The 19,917-nt window shown below is 43.8% G+C and overlaps 1 protein-coding gene across 1 annotated transcript in view; it reads left to right on the top strand.

The window, feature by feature from the left end:
- Window positions 1–7,934: 7,934 nt before the first annotated feature.
- CDK13 (cyclin dependent kinase 13) overlaps window positions 7,935–19,917 on the top strand; it is a 47,602-nt gene continuing 35,619 nt past the window's right edge. Inside the window, exons 1-2 of the mRNA XM_050890905.1 lie at window positions 7,935–8,027; window positions 8,837–9,840. Coding sequence (XP_050746862.1) covers window positions 7,935–8,027; window positions 8,837–9,840 — 1,097 coding nt within the window. The remainder of the gene's footprint in view (window positions 8,028–8,836; window positions 9,841–19,917) is intronic.

Here is a 19,917-nt window from a genome sequence, read left to right as displayed (position 1 = left end):
TTGAATCATATTGGCTAATGATGACCGTTCTAGAGCAGTGAATTTTTTCTCTCTCAAGTAGCCTGCTTCAGGCTCCTACCTCAGCTTTTTGCTCAAGCAGATGATCTGAACACCATCCCAGTGTGGAAAGTTTTGTACACATAATAGTATACTATTATAAAAGCCAAAACCCTAACAGTAATTAATTAGCTATAAAGGCATACGATAGAAAAGGTTCTTATTTTTCACTAAGTTCAGGCTCCTACTATCACAGGCAACTACATCACTTTCATAAACAATGAAATCCCTTTCATAAACTGGTCAAACTCCATCCCTTGCTGGATTTCAGTTTGGTTTCTTCTACTAGCAGATGACTCCAAAACCCCATTCTTTTCATAAATAAAACCCATACATTTCCAGGCGGTGTTTATTGACAGTTTGTTTATAGCTGCCTTCCCTAACTCTGTCTCTTAGTGCAAATAGTTTTTCTTTCTAGGTGTTTATCTCCTTTGCTACCCTCAATCTAAATTTACAGAACAGTGTGATTTCCTCCTTGTCTTTGTTATGCTAGACTAACCATGCTCTGCCAGTCTCCCCTGAAATTAAGATCTTGGTATCACTGATGATCTTCATAGCCTTTTCAGCTCATGTTGTGAATTCAGCTTTCTCTGAATAAGAATGACCAGAACAGACGCAGACTTAATGATCTAACAGTGACATAAAGAAAAATTAATCTCTCTCAACTCTTTTCTAGTGTATGGGTTGCATTTGCCATTTCACTGGTAAATCCACTTGTGTCCTGATCAACAAATACACAGGTCTTTATCCTCTGTTTTTTCCAACAGCTGAGTTCCCAGTTCATAGAAACATTCTTCTGGTTGGGAAGAACAAACACTGACATAATTAATCTAGCCAGCTTTTCCACAGTGCCTTGGGAAACATGAATTATTGCACTTCAGTCACTAGACAATCTTAGGGCAAGATACAAATACAACTGCAGTCAAGAAATAGCAGAGGTAGTAACAAAAAAAAACCCCAAAACTGAACAAAAGACAGTATATGTGGACCTCAGACTATTTTTGTAAAATGGTTAGAAAACATATGAATGCATACAGTATTTCAGAGAGTAAAAATAAGATGTCTTCTAAGACTTCCACGCTTAACCAAAAAAACCCAAGCCCTCTAGGATAATGAGATAATTAAATTCAGGCCAGGTATTAGAGACACCACAGAAATTTTAATTTCTAGCTTTCTGTGTGCTTGGGAGAATGACATTGTTTTTGTAAGAGAAAAAGCAGGTTGATACTGGAAGACTGGAAACAAACCTTCAAAGAATGCTAGATAAATGTTACTGCTCAGGAGAAAAAGAAAAACAGACACCTTTCCCCACCGCCATCCCCCCAAAAAGCCAAACAAACAAAAAAACCAACCCTAAGGAAAAATCCCTATCAGGTCAACAAACAAGCCCTGAGGAATTCTGCTGAAAACTAAAGATCCTCAGACTACTGAAAACTCTTTATATCTCTCTTTATCTTGATGGATTGACAGTTTGCCCTGCACCAGAAGGATATTGCTAAGGACTTTACACATCATGGTGACAAAGCCAGGACACAGAAACTTGAAAAAAGGAAGGAAGAAAGTACAACAAAAACCTTACCAAAAAAAGAAGTGGTAACATTGCCCATGAAGCATGTAGCACAGCCTCCTCCTTAGTGCATGACCAGCTCAGCATCTATTTGTATCAGTTGTATTACATTAAAGATGGTGGATAGTCACTCAGAACAGACCCTTGGGAGCCTTAATGTGCTTTTGCAGATCCAACAAAGTATTTGAGTAAAAAACAGAATATGAGTTGAGGTTTTAAAAAAATTTTAAAATTACCTAAGTGTTAGCCCAAGTTCCCTCCATGGGATGGCTGCTAGGGACGTCCTTTTCTAAGGGCTCATTTTCTAGAGCTGGCATCCAAATACTTTTGGAGCTGATGGTATTTTGGCTGCACCTTTCCAAGTGTGTTTTTCTCCAGCGTTTACTCTGTTTTCATGTGCTGACCATATGATAATACCTTGCAAGATAAGAGATACCTGCAAACACCATTCCTATGGCATAAGGTTTCAGCTTGTTGTGGAACAACCAAGATCTGACCTCTTCAGAGCACTGGTTCCCACACCACCGCAGGTGCCACTGCCAAAACATATCTTCTAACCTAATCTGGTGCTCCTTTCCCTCCTATTTACTATTCCCCACCAAGCCTTGTGGAAACAAGTTGTAATGCATCTTAAATTTTCTGGCTCTTTGGGAAGCCAACAATTGGCACTATGCCATCAATGTCTTCAATGCTTCTGAAGGATTTCATTCTCTGAAAGGAATCTGTTTCAGGTCTGTTTTGTTATGTCCGGAACCTATGAATTTCTATAGTTTTCACTGTCAAATCCTATGCCGCCATCGCCTGACGGCTGAGTGCTGCCAACACTGACATGACTGCTGTTGGCAAATCCTTCTACAACCTGGTGTAGCCAATTTCCAGGCAGAGTAAACTCGCTGTCATTAGCAGCTTAGCTTCTAGTTAAGAAGCTTCTCTGACAAGTTATGAGGCTCACTGCACATGCGAAAACGCCAGTGCTCTACTGCTAATCACACAACTCTTTCAAATAATATATTCTTGCTCCAGAAATGCTAATGAATACTTGGGAGTAAATTGGAAATTGCAGCCTGTGTTGAATTGTCCAGATCTGTCCTGTGTAATTATCTACGGTCTCTACAACTGCCTCTATGATGTAGGGTTGTTGGCTTTCTGGGTTTTGCTTTTGTTTTTTTAATGTGCCAGAAGCCTGATGATGTACTTGTTTTGCTGTGTGTGCTTCTGTGTGTGCCGCAACACACACTGGAGAACCTCTTCATAGTTGCCGAATATTCAGGTACACAATGAGCAGCAAAGGATATCAGTAAAGCTGAGAACAGCCTCTAGGCCACTATGGAAAGATAAGCTATTCCACAATAGCCACAGACAAAGTCTGGGAAGTACGGCACTTAACACGGTGGGGAATATATGAGGTATGTTGCTACTGACCCCTAAGTTGCGCAGAATTTTCATGATGCACAGCATGTTCATAGGTACACACAGTTTGACAAAGTATAAATGCACCGTTGTCTAGGTCAGAGTAATTCTTCCTGGACACTGACCTTCTCTCCTGAAATGGCAGGTGGGCCAGCATACCAGGCTCTTTCCTTCACCATCTTAAGGGACATCATTAAGGAAGAGAAAAAATGAATGTGGTTGTTCTCCACACGGCATGCATCTTAAGAGAAAACCTGAAGGAAAGTGCATGTGTGTGTGTGTGCATAACTAGAGAAATATGTAATGAATGCTTTGATGACAACGTTTGTAAGAAATGTGAGTTGGAACAGAGAGATGAAGGGTGGAGTGAAATAACACACTTGTAAAAGGAGGCTTGCTGGAAGTGGATGATATACAGGACCTGGACAGGAGGAATACTTTTGCTTTGGTTTAGAAAAAGAGAGAAAACCATTGGAGGGATTCAAAGAGCTGAAATACAACAGTGGAAAAGAGGTGGGTTTTTTTGGTTTTGTGTATTGTTAAGTCATGTTTTACATAGAAACATAACTAGTATGTATGTAAGCTAGCTAACAACAATTAGATAGCAAGGTGGCCAGAAGACTATTAAATCCCTAAGGAAAGACAACAAATTCTGCTTTTAAAGCACTTAGTATGATGTTCAAGATGGTATGGCAGATATACCTAATGAAACAAAATCAGCTCAAGAAGTTGAGCTGAAGTAAAGGCAGCAGAGTGACAGCTCCAGTCATGAAATTCAATAAAATCATGAAAAAGCAAAAGGTAGAGAGGGCAGAAAAAGGGAAGAAAGAGCTTGAGACTTCATCAGAGTCTGAAATCAGAAGCCCAGAAGTTTGGAAGGAAACCTGAAATACCCTAAATTGAAGTTAGTTTCAGCAGTGTAAGACAGCAAAAAAATGTTTATTTTTCAGGAAGCAATGGAATTGCTTTACTGTTCAGAGTTAAGCATGCCTTATAATAGCAGTGATTTTCCCCTAGGTTCTAGTTCAGCAAGAGTTCTTACACCCCCGAGTTAATAATCAGGACCTACATGAAATAAAACCAGGAAAAGTCACCTGGCCATAGGCTTTTCTACACTGCCTTCTGGAGCCCCCTTTCAAGTTGGCCCAGTTATCACTCCTTGATTGCATTGTGCATTTTTTTTTCTCTCCAGTGACTATTTTGACTAAAGCAAGTCAAAATAACAGGTGTCGTGAGTAATATTAAACATTACAAAAATTTAGCATACATTCATTATTATAGGAGACATAATAGGTCTGATTGAACCCTTAATGCCTTGCACGGCCGTTGTCTGCTCTCATAGCTTATGCCGAGCAGTCGAAGAACCACCGTGAGGCGGGCAAAGTGCCATATAGCCCAGCTCTGAGGCTGGGTGAGGCCAGGGTACTGCTCTGCTTCACAGGGTTAAGGAAGAGGAAACAAAATAAGATTCACGTTAAGGCTGTTCCTTAGGATCAGTCCTAAGGATTGAATTAACTCTCCAGCATCTCTCCTAGTCTATGGGCTGTTCCAGGAAGGAATCGCTTTATTACTGTGGAATACCCCAAGTGCTTCAGCCAATATTGATTGGATGGAGAAACCAATTTTATCCTGTTCCTGGTTCCACTGTCAGACTGGAGAAGAACATTGCCCACCTAGAAATAAGCTTTTACCGTACAGAAATCAGCCTTTAGTTCAGTACTCACTTCTGAAAACAGTTTAAATGATGATCATGATATATTCACTGGATTTGCTGTGGTAATTGGGAACTACTAGTAGTCAGTACACAGGGTAAACTGGGAAGGGTAAAGGGCATCACTTCCCCCAGGGTGACCAGGCCCCTTCATATGACTACTGTAAATGAACAAAGTGTGTAACTCCCATGAGCTTGCTAAAGCAAAAAACTCTTTATTATACTATGTGTAGGATACTGCTTGGTTTTACATGATTTGCAATTATGCAAATTCTTAATTTTATGAAAAATTACTGGTGTTGCTCTGTGGAACAAAGCAGCACAGAGAGGAGACCTGCTCACATGAGATTCTCTCCATTGTATCAACTTTTAAAGTAGAACAAAGGACATAGAGACGGTAATCCTAAATCTGCCTTATGCCTCTTGCTGTTTACAGCAATCAGACTGAGGAGGTACTCAGTCTGAATTGCTTTAGTAATACCTTGCACCAGCACGTAAATTCGCTTAGACTTTCGGCAGGGTTGCGTGACAGTAGCGCACTGGTTTCTGTGGGGAAAAATAAGAGTGGTTTATCACGTGCTTTGTCAGCAGCTAGCACAGGATTTAACATTCACCCAGCCTGCTCATAACCTCGGACGGATATTCATACGAAAGGAACTGCAGTGATCTTTTTCCCCCACAGTCCTGTATTCCTGCAATCCCTTGAAACAGTTCCTCAGACTGAATAAAGGCATTTTTTTCTTTCCCCTCTGCAAAAAGAGAGGAGAGCTGTGGGGAGAGCTCTAGCAGAGAGGATCTCATGGAGTCGACCCCACTCCTGTGTCTGTGGCCTAGAAACATCTTTGTGTGGCTAGGGCAGTTCCCACCGAAGCAGACGTTCAAACAGAGAACAAGCGTTACGAAAAAGTTGGACTTAAGGCAGCTTTAGCAAACTTGGTATCTCACGAGTATTTTATTAGGTCTCTTCTTATTGCTGCTCTGACTTGCTGAGAAAACAACATACTCCCACACACGTTCACTTTTTAATGTGTCTTTAGCAACTCTGCTGATCATGAACGATAGCAATGACCGAGCAGTTTGTTAGCAGGAAGGAAACCTTTCTTTGCAGTCTGTTTGCATCTTCTTGCATGCGTCACTAAACCTTGCGTTTAACCCGCTGCCTTTATCTAAGAGAAAAATTAATTTTGTCCTTCACCTGTGAGTTTGTGGGTTTTTTCGCTTCCCTTTCAGACTCCAAACATTTGAGAGAGGGGCCTGAAAATGAAATGTGTAATTGTTCTCTCATCTCACTTAACCATGCTGTAAATTCTGGTGAGCTGATGGCCTGTATGTCAATTGGTTCAACTGAAGATTACAAATGTATTGCCCAAGTTGCCTTACTTTATTACAATATTATAAATACTAAATTTTCAGTCAATTTCACTTAAGGCAGAAATTTATAAATGACATTTTAGTGGTCCCACTATGCTTATACACACCAGCAGGTGAACACTTTGGCTCTTTCTTTGAAACGTCTTCATCCATCACTTCTCAACCTGCAGATCTCAAGATGGCGTGCATTTCTGCTTGCTGCACTTCTGCTCTGGCCCCAGATTTCATCTGAGGCCTCGGAGGGACGTACCCTTCCTGTTACCACCGTGTGGTATGATGTAAGGCGGGGCGGGCACAAGTTGGGTATTTGCTCGTGTTGCGCTTGAGTAGAGGAAAACAGACTTGCTACCAAATGCAATTAAAACCTTGTTATGAAGTTACATCCTTCATATGAAAATTACTAATTGGACAGGAATTCGCGCTTTAGCTAGCTAGTGGAGAGTTTAGAGCTACTTCTTATCAGATGTGGCAGAAGCCTTTCTACACATTCGTATCTGAAAAAGATCTTTCTAATACAATTTACTTTAAAGGAAATTTCAGTAGCTCTCCTCTGCTGAATTTTGTCTTCTCAGGCGACCTGTGTTACATCTTTCAGTGTAGAAATATACACAAAACTCTTAAATACTTTGTTTTGTAAAAATGTTTAAAACCAGTTGTTCTCACTTCTTCATATAATGAATAAATCCCCCTGCAAACTTGATATTCTGCCCGCCACAGCACTTTGCTCACAGGTTTTCCAAAGAGTGCCGATTCTTGGAGCTTTACAGGCTTTCATGCTTTTAATGCTGATTTCAACCACAGAAAGCTCTCAGGACACTAACACTGCAAACTGGGGGAAGGTGGAAAGCTTGAGCCTGTGTGTTTTCCTGCCACTTTCTTAGTTTCCACAGGCGATTTACATTCTACTCCAGCATTTTTAATTGAAAGCCACTAGGAAAACATGAACACACTTTGCACAGTAAGGCAGAATGAAATTACTGCTACACTGCTCACACACATTATCTGAATGGGGCAGGTATGGGGTGACAAGGAAGTATTTTTTGGCTTGAGTATATATTTAAAAATGTATATAAAACCTAAATGTATATGTATAAATATAAATAAAGTATACACGGCTTGAGCGTTAGAAACTTTAAACAGAGCTCTTCCGTGACAGCCATCAGCGGCTGGGCTGCCGTGCCCGCACAGTGCGTGCGCACGGCAGCCAGCGTTCCCTGCTGCGGAAGAGACGCGGGGGTACCGAGGCCTTAGGCCACCCCTCCGCCGCGTACCCCGGAGAGGAGCGCCCCAAGATCCGCGATCCCTCAGCGGAGAAATACCGCCTGCTGCCCGGGACGCCTCGCCCACCGCCCCCCCCTCCTTCGTTCCCCACCCCATCCGCCCGCGGCCTGACGCGGAGCCCTCCCCGAGCGCCTCCACCGCTCCAGCTCTGGCCTCCCGAGCGCGCCGGGGCGGACAGAAAGTGAGACGCCCCGGCAGGGCGGGCAGCCCGCGATAGCGACTTCACTCCCCTCAGCGCCACCACATCCCTCTGCCGGAAGCGACCTTTGACCCCCCGCGCCCGGAAGCACCCCCTCCCTCCGCCCGCGGGGCGAGCGCGGCGCAGTTACCGCGAGAGGCGTGATCTCGCGAGAGCCGCCCGGGTAAGGAGGGAGGGGGAGGGGCGAGGTCTCGCGAGAGCGGAGAGGCTCTCCCGGCTCCGGGCATGCGGGCGAGGGCGGCAGCCGCGCGCGTGATTGGCGGGGCGCGGCCCCCCCCTCCGCCGCCGGTCCCGCGCATGCGCCGCGCGCCGCCGGGCCGTGTCCCCGGTGCGTGTGTATGCGTGTGTCACCCGCGCGCAGCGCGGAGGCCGCGCGAGCGCTCCCGGCCGCCGGCGACTCGGGACCGGGCACCTGGGACCCGCCGGGCAGGGTAAGCGGGCTCGGGGCCAGCGCAGGGCCGCGCGCCGCCTCGGACACCCCGCCCGGAGGCGGCCCGGCACGGCCTGACCCCGCCGCCCGGCCGGGGAGCGGGTGAGGGAGGAGGCGGCGGCCCCACGGCCCGCGCCCGGCGTCCGCACTCCCGCGCAGCGCCGCCCGGCGCCGGACGAGGCAGCCGCGGCCCGGGATGGAGTGAGGAGGCCGCCGCCAGGAGACGCTTCCGTGTTGCGGGAGGCCGCGCCGGGCCCGCGGGAGGCTCCCGCCGCTGCGCCGCCGCCGCGCCGGCCAGCGCCCGCCCCCAGCCCCGGCGGCGGCCCCGACCCTGGCCCGAACGCGGGCGGCGCGACCCCCTATGCGGCGGCGCGGCCCTATGTGAGGCGGCGCGCCCGGGCGGGCTGCGAGGCGGGCCGGGCCCCGGTAGCCGGCCGGGGAGCGAGGGAGCGAGCGAGGCCCCGGTGCCGGCCGGCGGGTGTCCCCGTGTGTCTGCGCGGCGCCGGGTCTCCATGGCGCCGGCAGCGCCCTGAGGGCGGCGGCGGCGGCGGATTCCCTAGGCCGCGTCCTCGTCCTCGGCCGTGAGTGAGCTCGATGCCGAGCACCTCGGACGCGGCGGCCGGCGGGAGCGGGGGAAGCCGGGGCTGGGGGAGCGGCGGCGGCAGCAGCTCGGCGGTGGAGGCGGCGGCCGACAAGAAGCGGCTGCATCACCGGAGACGGAAGCGCTTCGCGGCCCAGCCGCAGCCTCCCCCCCCGCCGCCGGCCCCTCACCCGCTGCTCTTCCCGCTCCTGCAGCCGCCCCTCCTGCAGCCCCCGCTCCTGCAGCCGCCGCTGCCGCCGCAGTCCCTGCTCTTCCTGGCGGCCACCGGCGCCTCCTCCTGCTGCGGGGACGGGGGGGAGCGGAAGCGGCCGCGGGGCAAGCGGCGCTCGGGCTCCCGGCACAAGCGGCGGCGGGGCCGCGGGGGCGGCGGCGGCGGCGGCGGGACCCAGGAGGCGGAGAAGCGGCGCGGTAGCGGGGGGCTGAGCACGCTGGTGGAGGAGTACGACGACGTGAGCTCCCAGTCCGAAGGGCTGGTGGGCGGCGGCGCGGCCGGCGGCGGCGGCGCGGGCAGCGGCGGGGGGAGCCCGGCCTCCTCCTCGGGCGGTGGCGGCGGGACCCAGCGCCAGAGGGGCGAGGCGGAGCGGAGCGGCCGGTCCCGCCGGGAGCACCGCGGCAGCAGCGGCCGCTCCAAGGAGCGGCACCGGGAGCACCGCCGGCGGGGGGAGGAGAAGGCGCAGCAGGAGGGGGCGTCGGCGGGCCGCGGGGGACCCGAGGCCTCCTCGTCCTCCTCCAAGTCCCGCAGCCGCCACAATCACACCGGGGGTCAGGACCGGGAGGGACTCAAGAGCAGCAGCGGCGGCGGCAGCGACGGCCGCAGGAAGGGCTCCCTCGCCTCGCCCGGCAGCGGCAGGAAAGAGCGGGAGAGCAAAGCGCACCGGAGCCGGACTAAAGCGGCCAAGGAGCCGCCGTCGGCTTACAAGGACCCGCCGAAGGCCTACCGAGACGACAAGCCCGAGCCCAAGGCCTACCGGCGGCAGCGCTCGTCCCCCAGCCCCGGCCGGGATGACAGCCCCCCGCTGCACCGCTCCTCGCAGAGCCAGCGGAGCCGCAAGTCGCTCAGCCCGGTGGGCGGCCGCTCGCCCCTCAGCCCCTACAGCCGCCGCCGCTCCCCCAGCTACAGCCGGCACAGCTCCTACGAGCGCGGCGGGGATGTGTCGCCCAGCCCCTACAGCAGTTGGCGCCGGTCGCGGAGCCCCTACAGCCCAGTTATCCGGTGAGTCCGGGCCCCGGGGGGAGGAGGGAGGGAAGGAGGAACGAGGCGGGGGGGGAGGGGGGTCAGCGGGTGGAGGAGGGGAGTCATGGCTGGGGCTGGGCTGGAGGGCAGGCCAGAGAGGCTTGTATCTAGCAACAAAAGCCCTCCCTCTTGCCCTCTTGCTGCCAGAAAGCTGGGGTGGGGGGAAGGGGAGCAGGACACGTACAAAGATCTTCCTGTCCTGTCTCGGGGAGAAAGAGAGACGTGGGTGCCTGTAATGCTTCTGCAACTAGTTTCTCTCTGTGGGAGACCACCTAGCTGGAAAAAGGCTTTTTAAATATTAAAGGGCATGAGAACATTTTCAGATGAGAGTGATTGAATGAAGATGCCTCTCAGAGGACGAGTTTTCTGAAGGACCAATTCTGATTTTTTTAAATATTTGCTAACAAAGTATGGAGATTCTCAGGTGCATTTTTAGGTATTCTGTTCCCCCGTATAAAAGGATGCATGTTAAATAGATTTGTGTTTGGTTTAATTCCCCGCTAATCTAAAGAGCTAACAAGCTGACAGTTAGTTTGTGTTACAAGTGTTTCTTGTTCCTTTTAGAGGTCTATAGAAAGACTTAGTCTTTCTGTTTTGCTAGGAAAAGGAGCTAACGTCAAGTTTTGTTAAATTGTCTTTCGTGTTTTACGCAACCTATGAAAACATATGTAAGCTCTTTTCCCAGTAAGGTTATGTACGTGTATGTATTTGACGTGTGCTTGCAAATCATTTTCCTACTGTTAGTGGGAACTCAGAATGTAAAGGTCACCATTGCTGTGACTTTTTGAATCTTATATGGAGAGGAAACATGGGCTGTATCTCTCCAATCAAATACAAATCGTGTTGCGGAATTAAGCTCTTCAAGATAGTTTAACTTGCAGCAAAACCACTGGGAATTTAAAGTATTTGCTCGGTGTGTATTTATAACTGAAGATTTTTATTTCCCATATTGGAATCTTACTGTTGTCTCATTGTTTATAGGCTTGCTTAAATTCACATCTGGACTTCAATTTTAAACGTATCAGGTGATTTGCCATTCCACTGGCAAGAATGTTGTTTACAAGGCATTACCTGCTGGGTTGTCTGAGAACTGTTCTCTGGTGTTTCTAATTAGCACTTTGCTTCGGTTACCATTTGGGGTGTCCCACAGTGTATCCAGTGAGGATGCTGAAGCCGTTCCTGTGTTTCAGTGGCTGTTGGTAGCATCTGCTGGGCTGGGTGTGCATTGAATGCTGTTTAAAGAGCAAAGTAACAAAAATGTGTCCTGCTTGTTCAGAGGGATAGAACAGAGGTGCCTTTGGAAAAAAATAGTGATTGCTTTAAGGTATGGTTGTATGGAATAATTTTGTAAACAATAGGGTGTTTCAAGCAAGAAAACACTGTTGAGTGCTCTGAAAAACAGCATGTCATCGTCGTCGTTGTTCTGTGGGAGCCTGTTACAAGTGGTTAAGGATACTTTTTCAGGATTATTTGAATAATAGAATAGCAGGAATATTATGTGCATAGTTTGACTTAAACACTCTAGGAATCAGATTATTTTCTGTAGATGCTTATATCCTGGAATAAGGAAGCTAATAATGACGAGCAAAATTATGTATGCTAGGCTTGCACTTACGAATAGCTGTATTAGTCAGATTGACAGTCCAGTTAAAGATCGTGTCTTACGCGCTGACTGGTAGGGCTGTAGTAGAAGGTACAGGGTATGTTGTATAGGGGGCAGTTACAGAACAAAGTTTTGTGAGAGTGTTTTTCTTTTTTTCTGTTGATAGTGGGCCTGTCATTTGAAGCATGAGAGTTTAAATCTCCTGGGTTTTGTATTGTCTCTGGTAAGCGTGTAAATCTTCCTTGAGCTGCAGATCTGTTCCTAGGAGTTAGCTTTGTGACTTTACACCTTCCTTCCTCCAGTTAAACTGTAATTTGCATTTGGTCTTTAACTGCATACAGATAAATTACTTTGTTTACAAATGCAGATTGTCAGGTTTACTGGAGAGGGATTGGAATGGCCGAGTGAAAAGAAGAGGTTGCTATATGTAGAAAGCAAGGTTGGTCTGTCCTAATGTGACATTCATTGTAAAAATGTCATTTTCACAGAAAACCAAAGAAACCAAAAGTGTGAAGATAAGCTCAGTTGTTCATAATGTTTGCCTGGTATGGAGAAATGCAAGCTGGTGTTTCTTTGCTCCCATACAGCTATTACGCATTATGTGTATTGTGGTGGTGGTGGGGAAGTAAAGATGGAAGGTATTTTATACGATTGTTTTAGCCATTCAAAACTGTGTCATCGTCACTTTTTTGCTTGACTCTGTGGTACCATGCCCAAAATGCTGAAAATTTTTGCTGTACTGTTTAGATAATGGTATAGTGGCCTTAGACTTGATAGAATATTAAGGTTTCATGAAGGCAACAGCTTCTTACAGCACCTGTCTTCTTCATCTGGATGATTTAAAGACTTAATTCTGGGCTTGTATCCAGCTGTAGTGGTGTCAAGACAGTAAGAACTTTGTATGTGACTGAGCATTCCAGGCTGCAAGTCTTTTTGCTCTTTTCATTCTGTATCTCATATATGTGTCTTCTGTAATGTTATATAAATTATCTAGTTATTTTGGTATGTAGAAAATGAGAATGAAGTGGTTCTAGTGTGCTTGGAAAGCTCCTGTGTCTGGAGTGCTGATTTTTTTCATCTAGGTCTCTGAGCTGCTTAGGGAGAAACTTCTAGTAAACAGTTGAAGAGAAACAAGTGAAGTCAGCTTCGCTCATTTGAATCCCTGGTTTTCTCAAGCAGCAGCAGCAGTGCAATTGCTGTGAGTTAAGAGTTTTGAATTGCAGTAGTGACTCTGACTACTGTCTTTCGGTGATGTTGCCTGGAGGTGGGTTCTGGAGAGAAGCAAAGACACTAGATATGCATTCTACACTTGGAAAATTCTCTTTGAATGGTAGACTAATAGTCTTTTCCATTACAACAGCAGTAAACGTCTGTGTTTTGGGCAAACTGATTGTTTGAGCTGTTTCCACTTGTTGAACAAAACTTCTTTACTTGCTGCTGGTGGATTTGTATTACTGTATTTTCTTGTGGATAGTAACACAGCTGTTCTAAAGTAGCACATGCACATTTTCAAAATGGAAATTCTTCCATAATACCAAAAGTGTGAGGTATTTATTTCTCTACCGATAAGCTGATGGGATTTAAAAAAAAATTCACAAGAAAAAAGGGGGGGGGGGGGGGGAAGAAGAAAACCCCATGGTTGACAAAATAAGCAGACACAGTCTCTCGTTGGAAACTAGTTTAGGATGAAATTGTAGGAAGAGAAGAACTATTTTTCATAACTTCAGTCAGGTCATATGCTATGTGATCACACATTTAATTCACTTAGCTGTATAGATGAGTAATCACATTTTTCCAAATTTGGATACACCTACCCATCTGCTTAGATAAAAGTAAGTAGGTGGGGCACTACTAGCATAGTACTACTGTGTGCGTAGATGTTGCTTATAGGAAAAATACAAGATTTCTTTTCTTAGTGGTACTATAGAGTCATCTCATTGTCTAGCTGTAGGTAGTCTGTAGTGGTGAGGCTCTGCAAAATATGGATCACTTATGTGCAAAACCAAAACAAGCATAGGGCAAATGGTAAAATACATGTTCAACTAGTAAATGCCTACTTCATGGAGAAGACATGGTTTCATACACTGATATAAAAATAACTTTGAATCCAGTAATTCTGCTACTTTTGGACTTAAAGGAGTAGGAGAGATTTTCAGAAGTTTTTTCCCATTGTTTGGTGAAAATAGATTTTTTTTTACATAAAGCTCTCTAATCTTGTTTAGTAAAACTGTATTTTGCAGAATTTAAAATGTGAAACTGTATGTTTTCACTGTTTGGAATAGCTAATTTTTCCAGTGCGTATCGAGGCTCTCACTCTAGTACATGTTCTGAATTTATTAAGATTTGTTTTGTTACTTAGCAGTGGACTTTGCCTTTTGGCCAACCATGTTGATGTGCCTTTCCTTTTCATTGTTGTGCTGCTTCTTTCCTTATTGTGGGAAAGGACTTCATTTGAAAAATGTAACTTTTAATGTGTTTAGAACACAGCATTTGAGTTGACTTTTTGCTTGTTGATTTCTTTGTAGGCAGAGTTCTCATCTGAAAATATAGGGTTATAAAGCAGATTTAAGAAACAAATAAAACTCATGTTCAGAATTTTTCAGTATTCCTATGCTGTATGTATTGGAGACCCTTTTAAAGATCTACGCTTTGAATCAGTAAGGCAAATTATGTAGTTTTCATGCACAAAGCAGCTGAGTAGGTGGTTGGTTGTAGAGCTGCTTAGAATACAGCCTTGAACTAGGGGCTAGAGAAAATAAATACAATTAATTAATAAGGTATCAAGTGAGAGCAGTATTACTGTTACGGCGTAAAGAAATGAATTATACGTTTGCCTGCTAGTGCGACATCGAAAAGCTGTACTATGAACTAGATTGTTTTGTCAAGGTGGTTTCTGTTACTGAGTGATTATAAAAGTCTTGGAAGATCTGCGGTGAAGCCAATTGATTAAATTTAGGTCTCCCTTTTCAAATACACTATGACCTTACCACGCAGGGGAAGATGGCAGTGCTTAGTCAGTACGGCAGCATTCACTGGTGGTTAATGAAAGAGCTAGGCTACAGTGGGTGTTTTAACCTCCTGCGGTCTGTTTGGTTTCTTGTTTTTCCACTCTTATTCTCATGAATCCCTTTGTGTTATGTCTTGTCAAAAACTTACTGACAAAATCAGTTCCCCTGTTCAACTCTGTAGACCCTGATATATTCCAAGTATAGCATGGTTTGCACTTAGGTAACATGCCTAGCTGGCTACTAACATGTTGGATTTAGCTCGCTCTTAAAGCGGTTAAGAAGAAAAGAGGTTTTCAAGTTTACAAACGTGAGAAGATAACACATGACTGTTCTGATTTGTCAATAAAATGCAATGCTTTTTTTGTATTAAAATAAAGGTAGGACTGGAATGGAAAAGAAAGAAACACCTAGAAAAGTAGCATGGCAACAAAAAGCTTGTAAGCTGAGAGAGAGCTGTAGTCCTGGAAATCTGACATGTAACACTTATTTTTCTTTCCTCTGTGCTTTCAAATATCAACATAGTAAAATATAGCATTTTATGTTTTAAGTTACTATTTGGAATTCTTTCCTTCTGTGCTTGAGAATGTAAGTGATATTACATCAGTAGACTTTTTTTTGTTAAATTCATTAATAAATCTGTTTGGTAATGATATGTTAACCAGTGAAGTGCAACAGAATGTTGCCTTGCGAGAAGGAGGAACATTGTAACAGTTCTGAAACTTGTAACTAATAATACTTTGATATTTAGTAGTTTTTTATACCGTGAATAACTACATTGTATTAATTAAGCAGAGAAAAAATGAATACTGGTTTATGAAATCTAGGGTGCTAGGCAAAAAATATTAAAAAGAAAAAACTGTGATACCTAAACCAACACACACCCACACCCCCACACCCCCCCCAAATAAAAAACATTCTTTTTGTGGTTCTGAAAAATGGAGGAAAGCAATACTGAGTTTTGGTTTCGAGGTGACTTCCTTACTAGTGCTTCCTTCCTCTATCAGTTTCTTTAAATCTGCCTCTTCTTGTATGTGTTTTGTAGATAATGTCTTGAACTTTTTTCCCCCCTGGTTTTATTTTAGTTACACATAATATAATGTAATTACTTCAATTTCCCTTTGCAGCTAATCTGGTTGTGCTCCTAGTCTCCTTTGTTGCTGCCTCTGGGGAAGAAAAAAAGCAGCTTTAGAACTTCTTAGTTCTAATGCAGGCTAGTCCTACTGATACTTACGATTTTTAGGCAAATCAGTTCTCCCCCCCCCCCCCCTTCCAAAAAAACCCCCATTTGAAATCTGTATATGGTTCAGAAGTGATTTTATGAATGTCATGAAGTCTGGCAGTTATCCTCTCTGTAGGGATGTAGACCTGTGTGAAATGAATTCAAGATGCTTGTAGAAGACTGTTAATGGCTAAGCATGGCAAAGGTACTTGTAAATGAGGCAGAACTTCTGGGTGAAAATAGGAGGAAGCATTGGAGGAAACTTACCTGAAACAGTGGCTTCTTAGTAGTCTCTCCCCATGTGTGTTACCAGCAGATGCTGGTGCTTTTGGTTTGGGAGATTGGGATGTGGCCCTTAGGTTTAGTAGGCTTCCTGATCTCCCCAGGCTTGGGAAAAAAAAGTTTGGATTGTTTTGTTGGATTTGTTTGCCGTTTTTCATGCATTTCTGTGCAGTTGTAGCCACTGTTCTTTTGTTCCTGTTTACCGTGTTAAAAACGAACTCCTAACTAAAGAGGAAATAGTTGGTGACAAATGTCAGATAAGCTGTTTTATGTATGTGTGTATGCATGCACGCACACATGCACATTCAATAGAAATCTGTTGGAAGATTTAGAGAGTACTGTATATTTCAGATGTCTCTCCTGGTGTTTTTTCAGGGTCCCGGTAAAATGTCAGTGTCCTGTTAAATGGCAGACGCCGGCTGTTGTGTGAGCCCATTTCAGTGCTGTTGTGACTTCATCTTTTATGTCAAATGAATGTTAGCTCTGAACAGAGTGAATTGGCTGGTTTTATTATGTATAAGGCAATATTCCTCTACTCTGAGTTCTGTATACGCTTCTGAGGGAAAGCTTGTAAATGTCCATGGTTTTGATTTTGTGCCATTTTTATAGATGGAAACCTGTACATAAGTTTTGTTTAGCCTGGAAGGTTCTCTTGGGACTTTTGAACTAACATTGATGAAAGAAAGTGATAGTTAAATATTTGAAAAGATCATTAGGCTTATGAAAACAGCAGATTTTATCGTTGTGATATGAATAACTAGCATTTGACAAAGCTGCCTTTTACTTAAGATTCAGCATTTGTCTGTTTAGTTGAAAGTGTTAATGTTTTTGCTGTAACTCTCTTGGGTCTAGCCCAGTGGACAAGGTACAGCAAGGGATTCTTGCAAAGGTCTTTGGGATGCCAAAGGAAGTTCTAGTTTATTATTAGCACAGACATGCACTATGTAATGCAACATAAATTTTTTTGCTGACATAAATAATGAAAAACTTTTGGAAAAATTAAACCAGTGCAGAGATTATACTCAGTCAACATATTTCATAACTAGGCTACTATAATTTTGATCTGCTGTTAAAGGCTGTAGTATGTACTGGAACTGAAACTTAAATATTTGTGTCCATGTGTATTTGCTGTTTTCCACATGGATGCAATTCTGACATGAGAAAGTTATGGTATTGTCATTTGGGGTGTGAAAGCTGGGATGGAGAATGGTTGGGGTTTTTTTGCTGAGCTTGCATAAATCCGTGTTCACATCCCAGACTCTCTTGACTAATGATGGTAAAATACATACATCAATCCACTGTCAATGCTTGGCTTCCTTACATGTTTGTTTTTGAAGAAAGTAAAAAGATTTAGGTTATTTTTGCCCCAGCTTTTCAAAACTGCCTCTTCCCCACCAGGTTATGGCAGCTGATCAGGTGAGCGTTACTAGTCACTAATTTGAACAGATGTTCTCATTTCATCCTTAGTAGTGATCTAAATGAGCCTGTTTTATTTTGAACCAAAGTGGAACAGAAACAGTCTTATGATCAGGCATGGTGTCTCAGCAACTGTAGTGTTTTAAGCTGCTACTTCTCTTATCAAGTGCATGTGGAATTATGTCCCTATTTCTGTTTGTGACATAGATTACTTTCTTTGTATTAGGCACCTTTCAAAAAAAACAAACCAAAAAAACCAAACAAACCAGAAACTGTGCTTATGAAAGAAATATAACTGATTTTGAGACCTTTAGGACACGTTTTAAGTTTAGTACAGGTTGCAGTGAGGTCCTTGGGATGGAGATGTGTTCTACAGGTAACTGGAGTGAATGTCAGTTTAAAATAGCTGATCTAGGAACAAGATATGCAAGCAAATGTTTTCCAAGACAGGTCAGTGACATCCTCGCAAATGAAGTGCCATTTTTAGAAGTTAGTTTAGGACTAATGGGGCTTATTAGCTTGTGCTTGATGCTAGAGAAATATAATTATACTGATTCTACAGCCAGTGTGGATCTGTAGCAGTATACCTCTGCTTGAGATAGTAATTCCTCTCGGACAGTCAGATAACGGTGTGAGGAGAGCTCCAGCCTAGCATTTGAAGTGTATGTATTGTCTGGATAGTCTCAGCCATCCTTTTTCTTCCTACTACCCCATCTTAACTCTGTAATATGGAACTTTGTACTACTTTACTTTTACTCCAGTTTGGGCAAGCCTCTGAAAATTTTCTGTGGGATATAGTACTTAGATTTCCAAAGTAATAATGAGAAAAATTACTTCAGCAACATGATTCATAATAGAGCAGAAGCGAGTTTTCAGGGGAATTTTTCTGTCCTATTTGGTTTTAATGGATGTGGACATTAATACCGCTTTACTGAAGTGAACCAAAACCTTAAATTTTGGTTGAAAATTCAGAGAACAGAATTGTGTAGGTTTTTTTATTAAAGTGTAAAAAACTGTTGTTGTTGTTGTTATTATTACCGTCTGTCATTGTTATCCTGCCTTGCCAGAAAATTCTATAAAACATGCTTCCTGGCATGGAATTGAATTGTGTTTGTTTCCAAGAGTTGTCCTCATCTGGGGTTTGATTTTTTTAATTTTTTTTTTTTTTTTTCTATCAAGGGTCTCTAGCCATTTGGACCAATTTCAGTTTAACTATAGAATTTTGAAGCTTGTGCTGTAGTATACAGTGTGCATACCTACACATTGTTTTCAATCACTTCTACATAATCTTGATTTATCTCAATGACTTTTTATGTTGCTTTAGAAAGAAGACTGAAAAGAGTTCTTTTTATAATGCAAGAAAAAAGTATAAATTTGGAAATTAGTAATTATTGCACACAAAACAGAAACATTATTGTATTATATTAAATATTGGTTCAGTTGAAGCATTGAAATGTAATTTCTTGTGTTGATAATTAAAACTGAATTAATTTATTGTTAATAAAATTAAATTTGACATAGGGGTGGATAGTCCTGACCATAATGATTGTAGTTGGCTTTTGTTTTGTTTTGTTTTGGCAGCCTCCATACACTGGTGCTATCTTTTGAACTCTGAAATTCTTGTATCTCCAAGAAGTGTTATTTTTGCTATTGCTTGATACTTCTTCTTTGTCCAGCTGATGAATAGATTTTTTTATCCTGACTATAGTTTTTCCTCCCCTTCAAGTGATATACTCAAGCAAAATAGATTTCCATCAACCTTTAATCAAGAAAATACTTGTAAATCTGGTGAATACCCTTGCTATTCTTAGTATGGTAAAATGGATTAAAATCCCCATATTTAATTTCATTTATTTCATAACATTTCAGTGTGGTACCAGTGGATTAGGCTACTTGTTCCATGCCCTTGACCTCAGTTAAATTTTTTCCCTTTTGCTTTTTCGTGAAGAACTGAATCAAAACTACTACTAGGCAAAATAGGATATCCCTTTGAAAAATGGAATGAAAAATAATTCATATTAAATGGGGTTTTTGCACAGTAAAAGTTTGCTTTTCTAACTGTTAAGATTCCTCCCTACCCCCGCCCTCATTTTACATTGTTTTCCTTCTATGATTTTGTAGATGGCTTAGATTTTTTTTTTCTTCCTATTAGTGTCTGTATTCTGATGCAGGCATAGCATAGGCCTACTTGTGGATTATGTTTGCTTATCAGTAGCTATAACAAGTATTAGGTACTTTTTTTTTTTTGGGGGGAAAAAGTATACAGTTAAATTTCAAAAAAGGAAAGCTAAGATTTATTGCTGTCTTTCGGTTCGTTACATTGCAACCTTCAGTATTCGGTATTTTTTTTCCAACTAACTTATTTTAATGACAGTTGTGAAAGTGAAACTTAAGAAGTTGCTACAGTTACTGCTTCAGTGTTGTGTTTAGATTTTTCTTGTCATGTTGTAACATTAATTTCATCTTGTTGAATTCTGGTTATGTAGCCAGCTGAATTTTTCTCAAATACTGTATATACTAAAGGTGTT

This window comes from Gymnogyps californianus, chromosome 2, assembly GCF_018139145.2.
Source record: "Gymnogyps californianus isolate 813 chromosome 2, ASM1813914v2, whole genome shotgun sequence".
NCBI classification, from domain to species: Eukaryota; Metazoa; Chordata; class Aves; order Accipitriformes; family Cathartidae; genus Gymnogyps; species Gymnogyps californianus.
The sequence above is the reverse complement of the archived record's forward strand: the minus strand, read 5'-3'. Positions and strand labels throughout refer to the sequence as shown.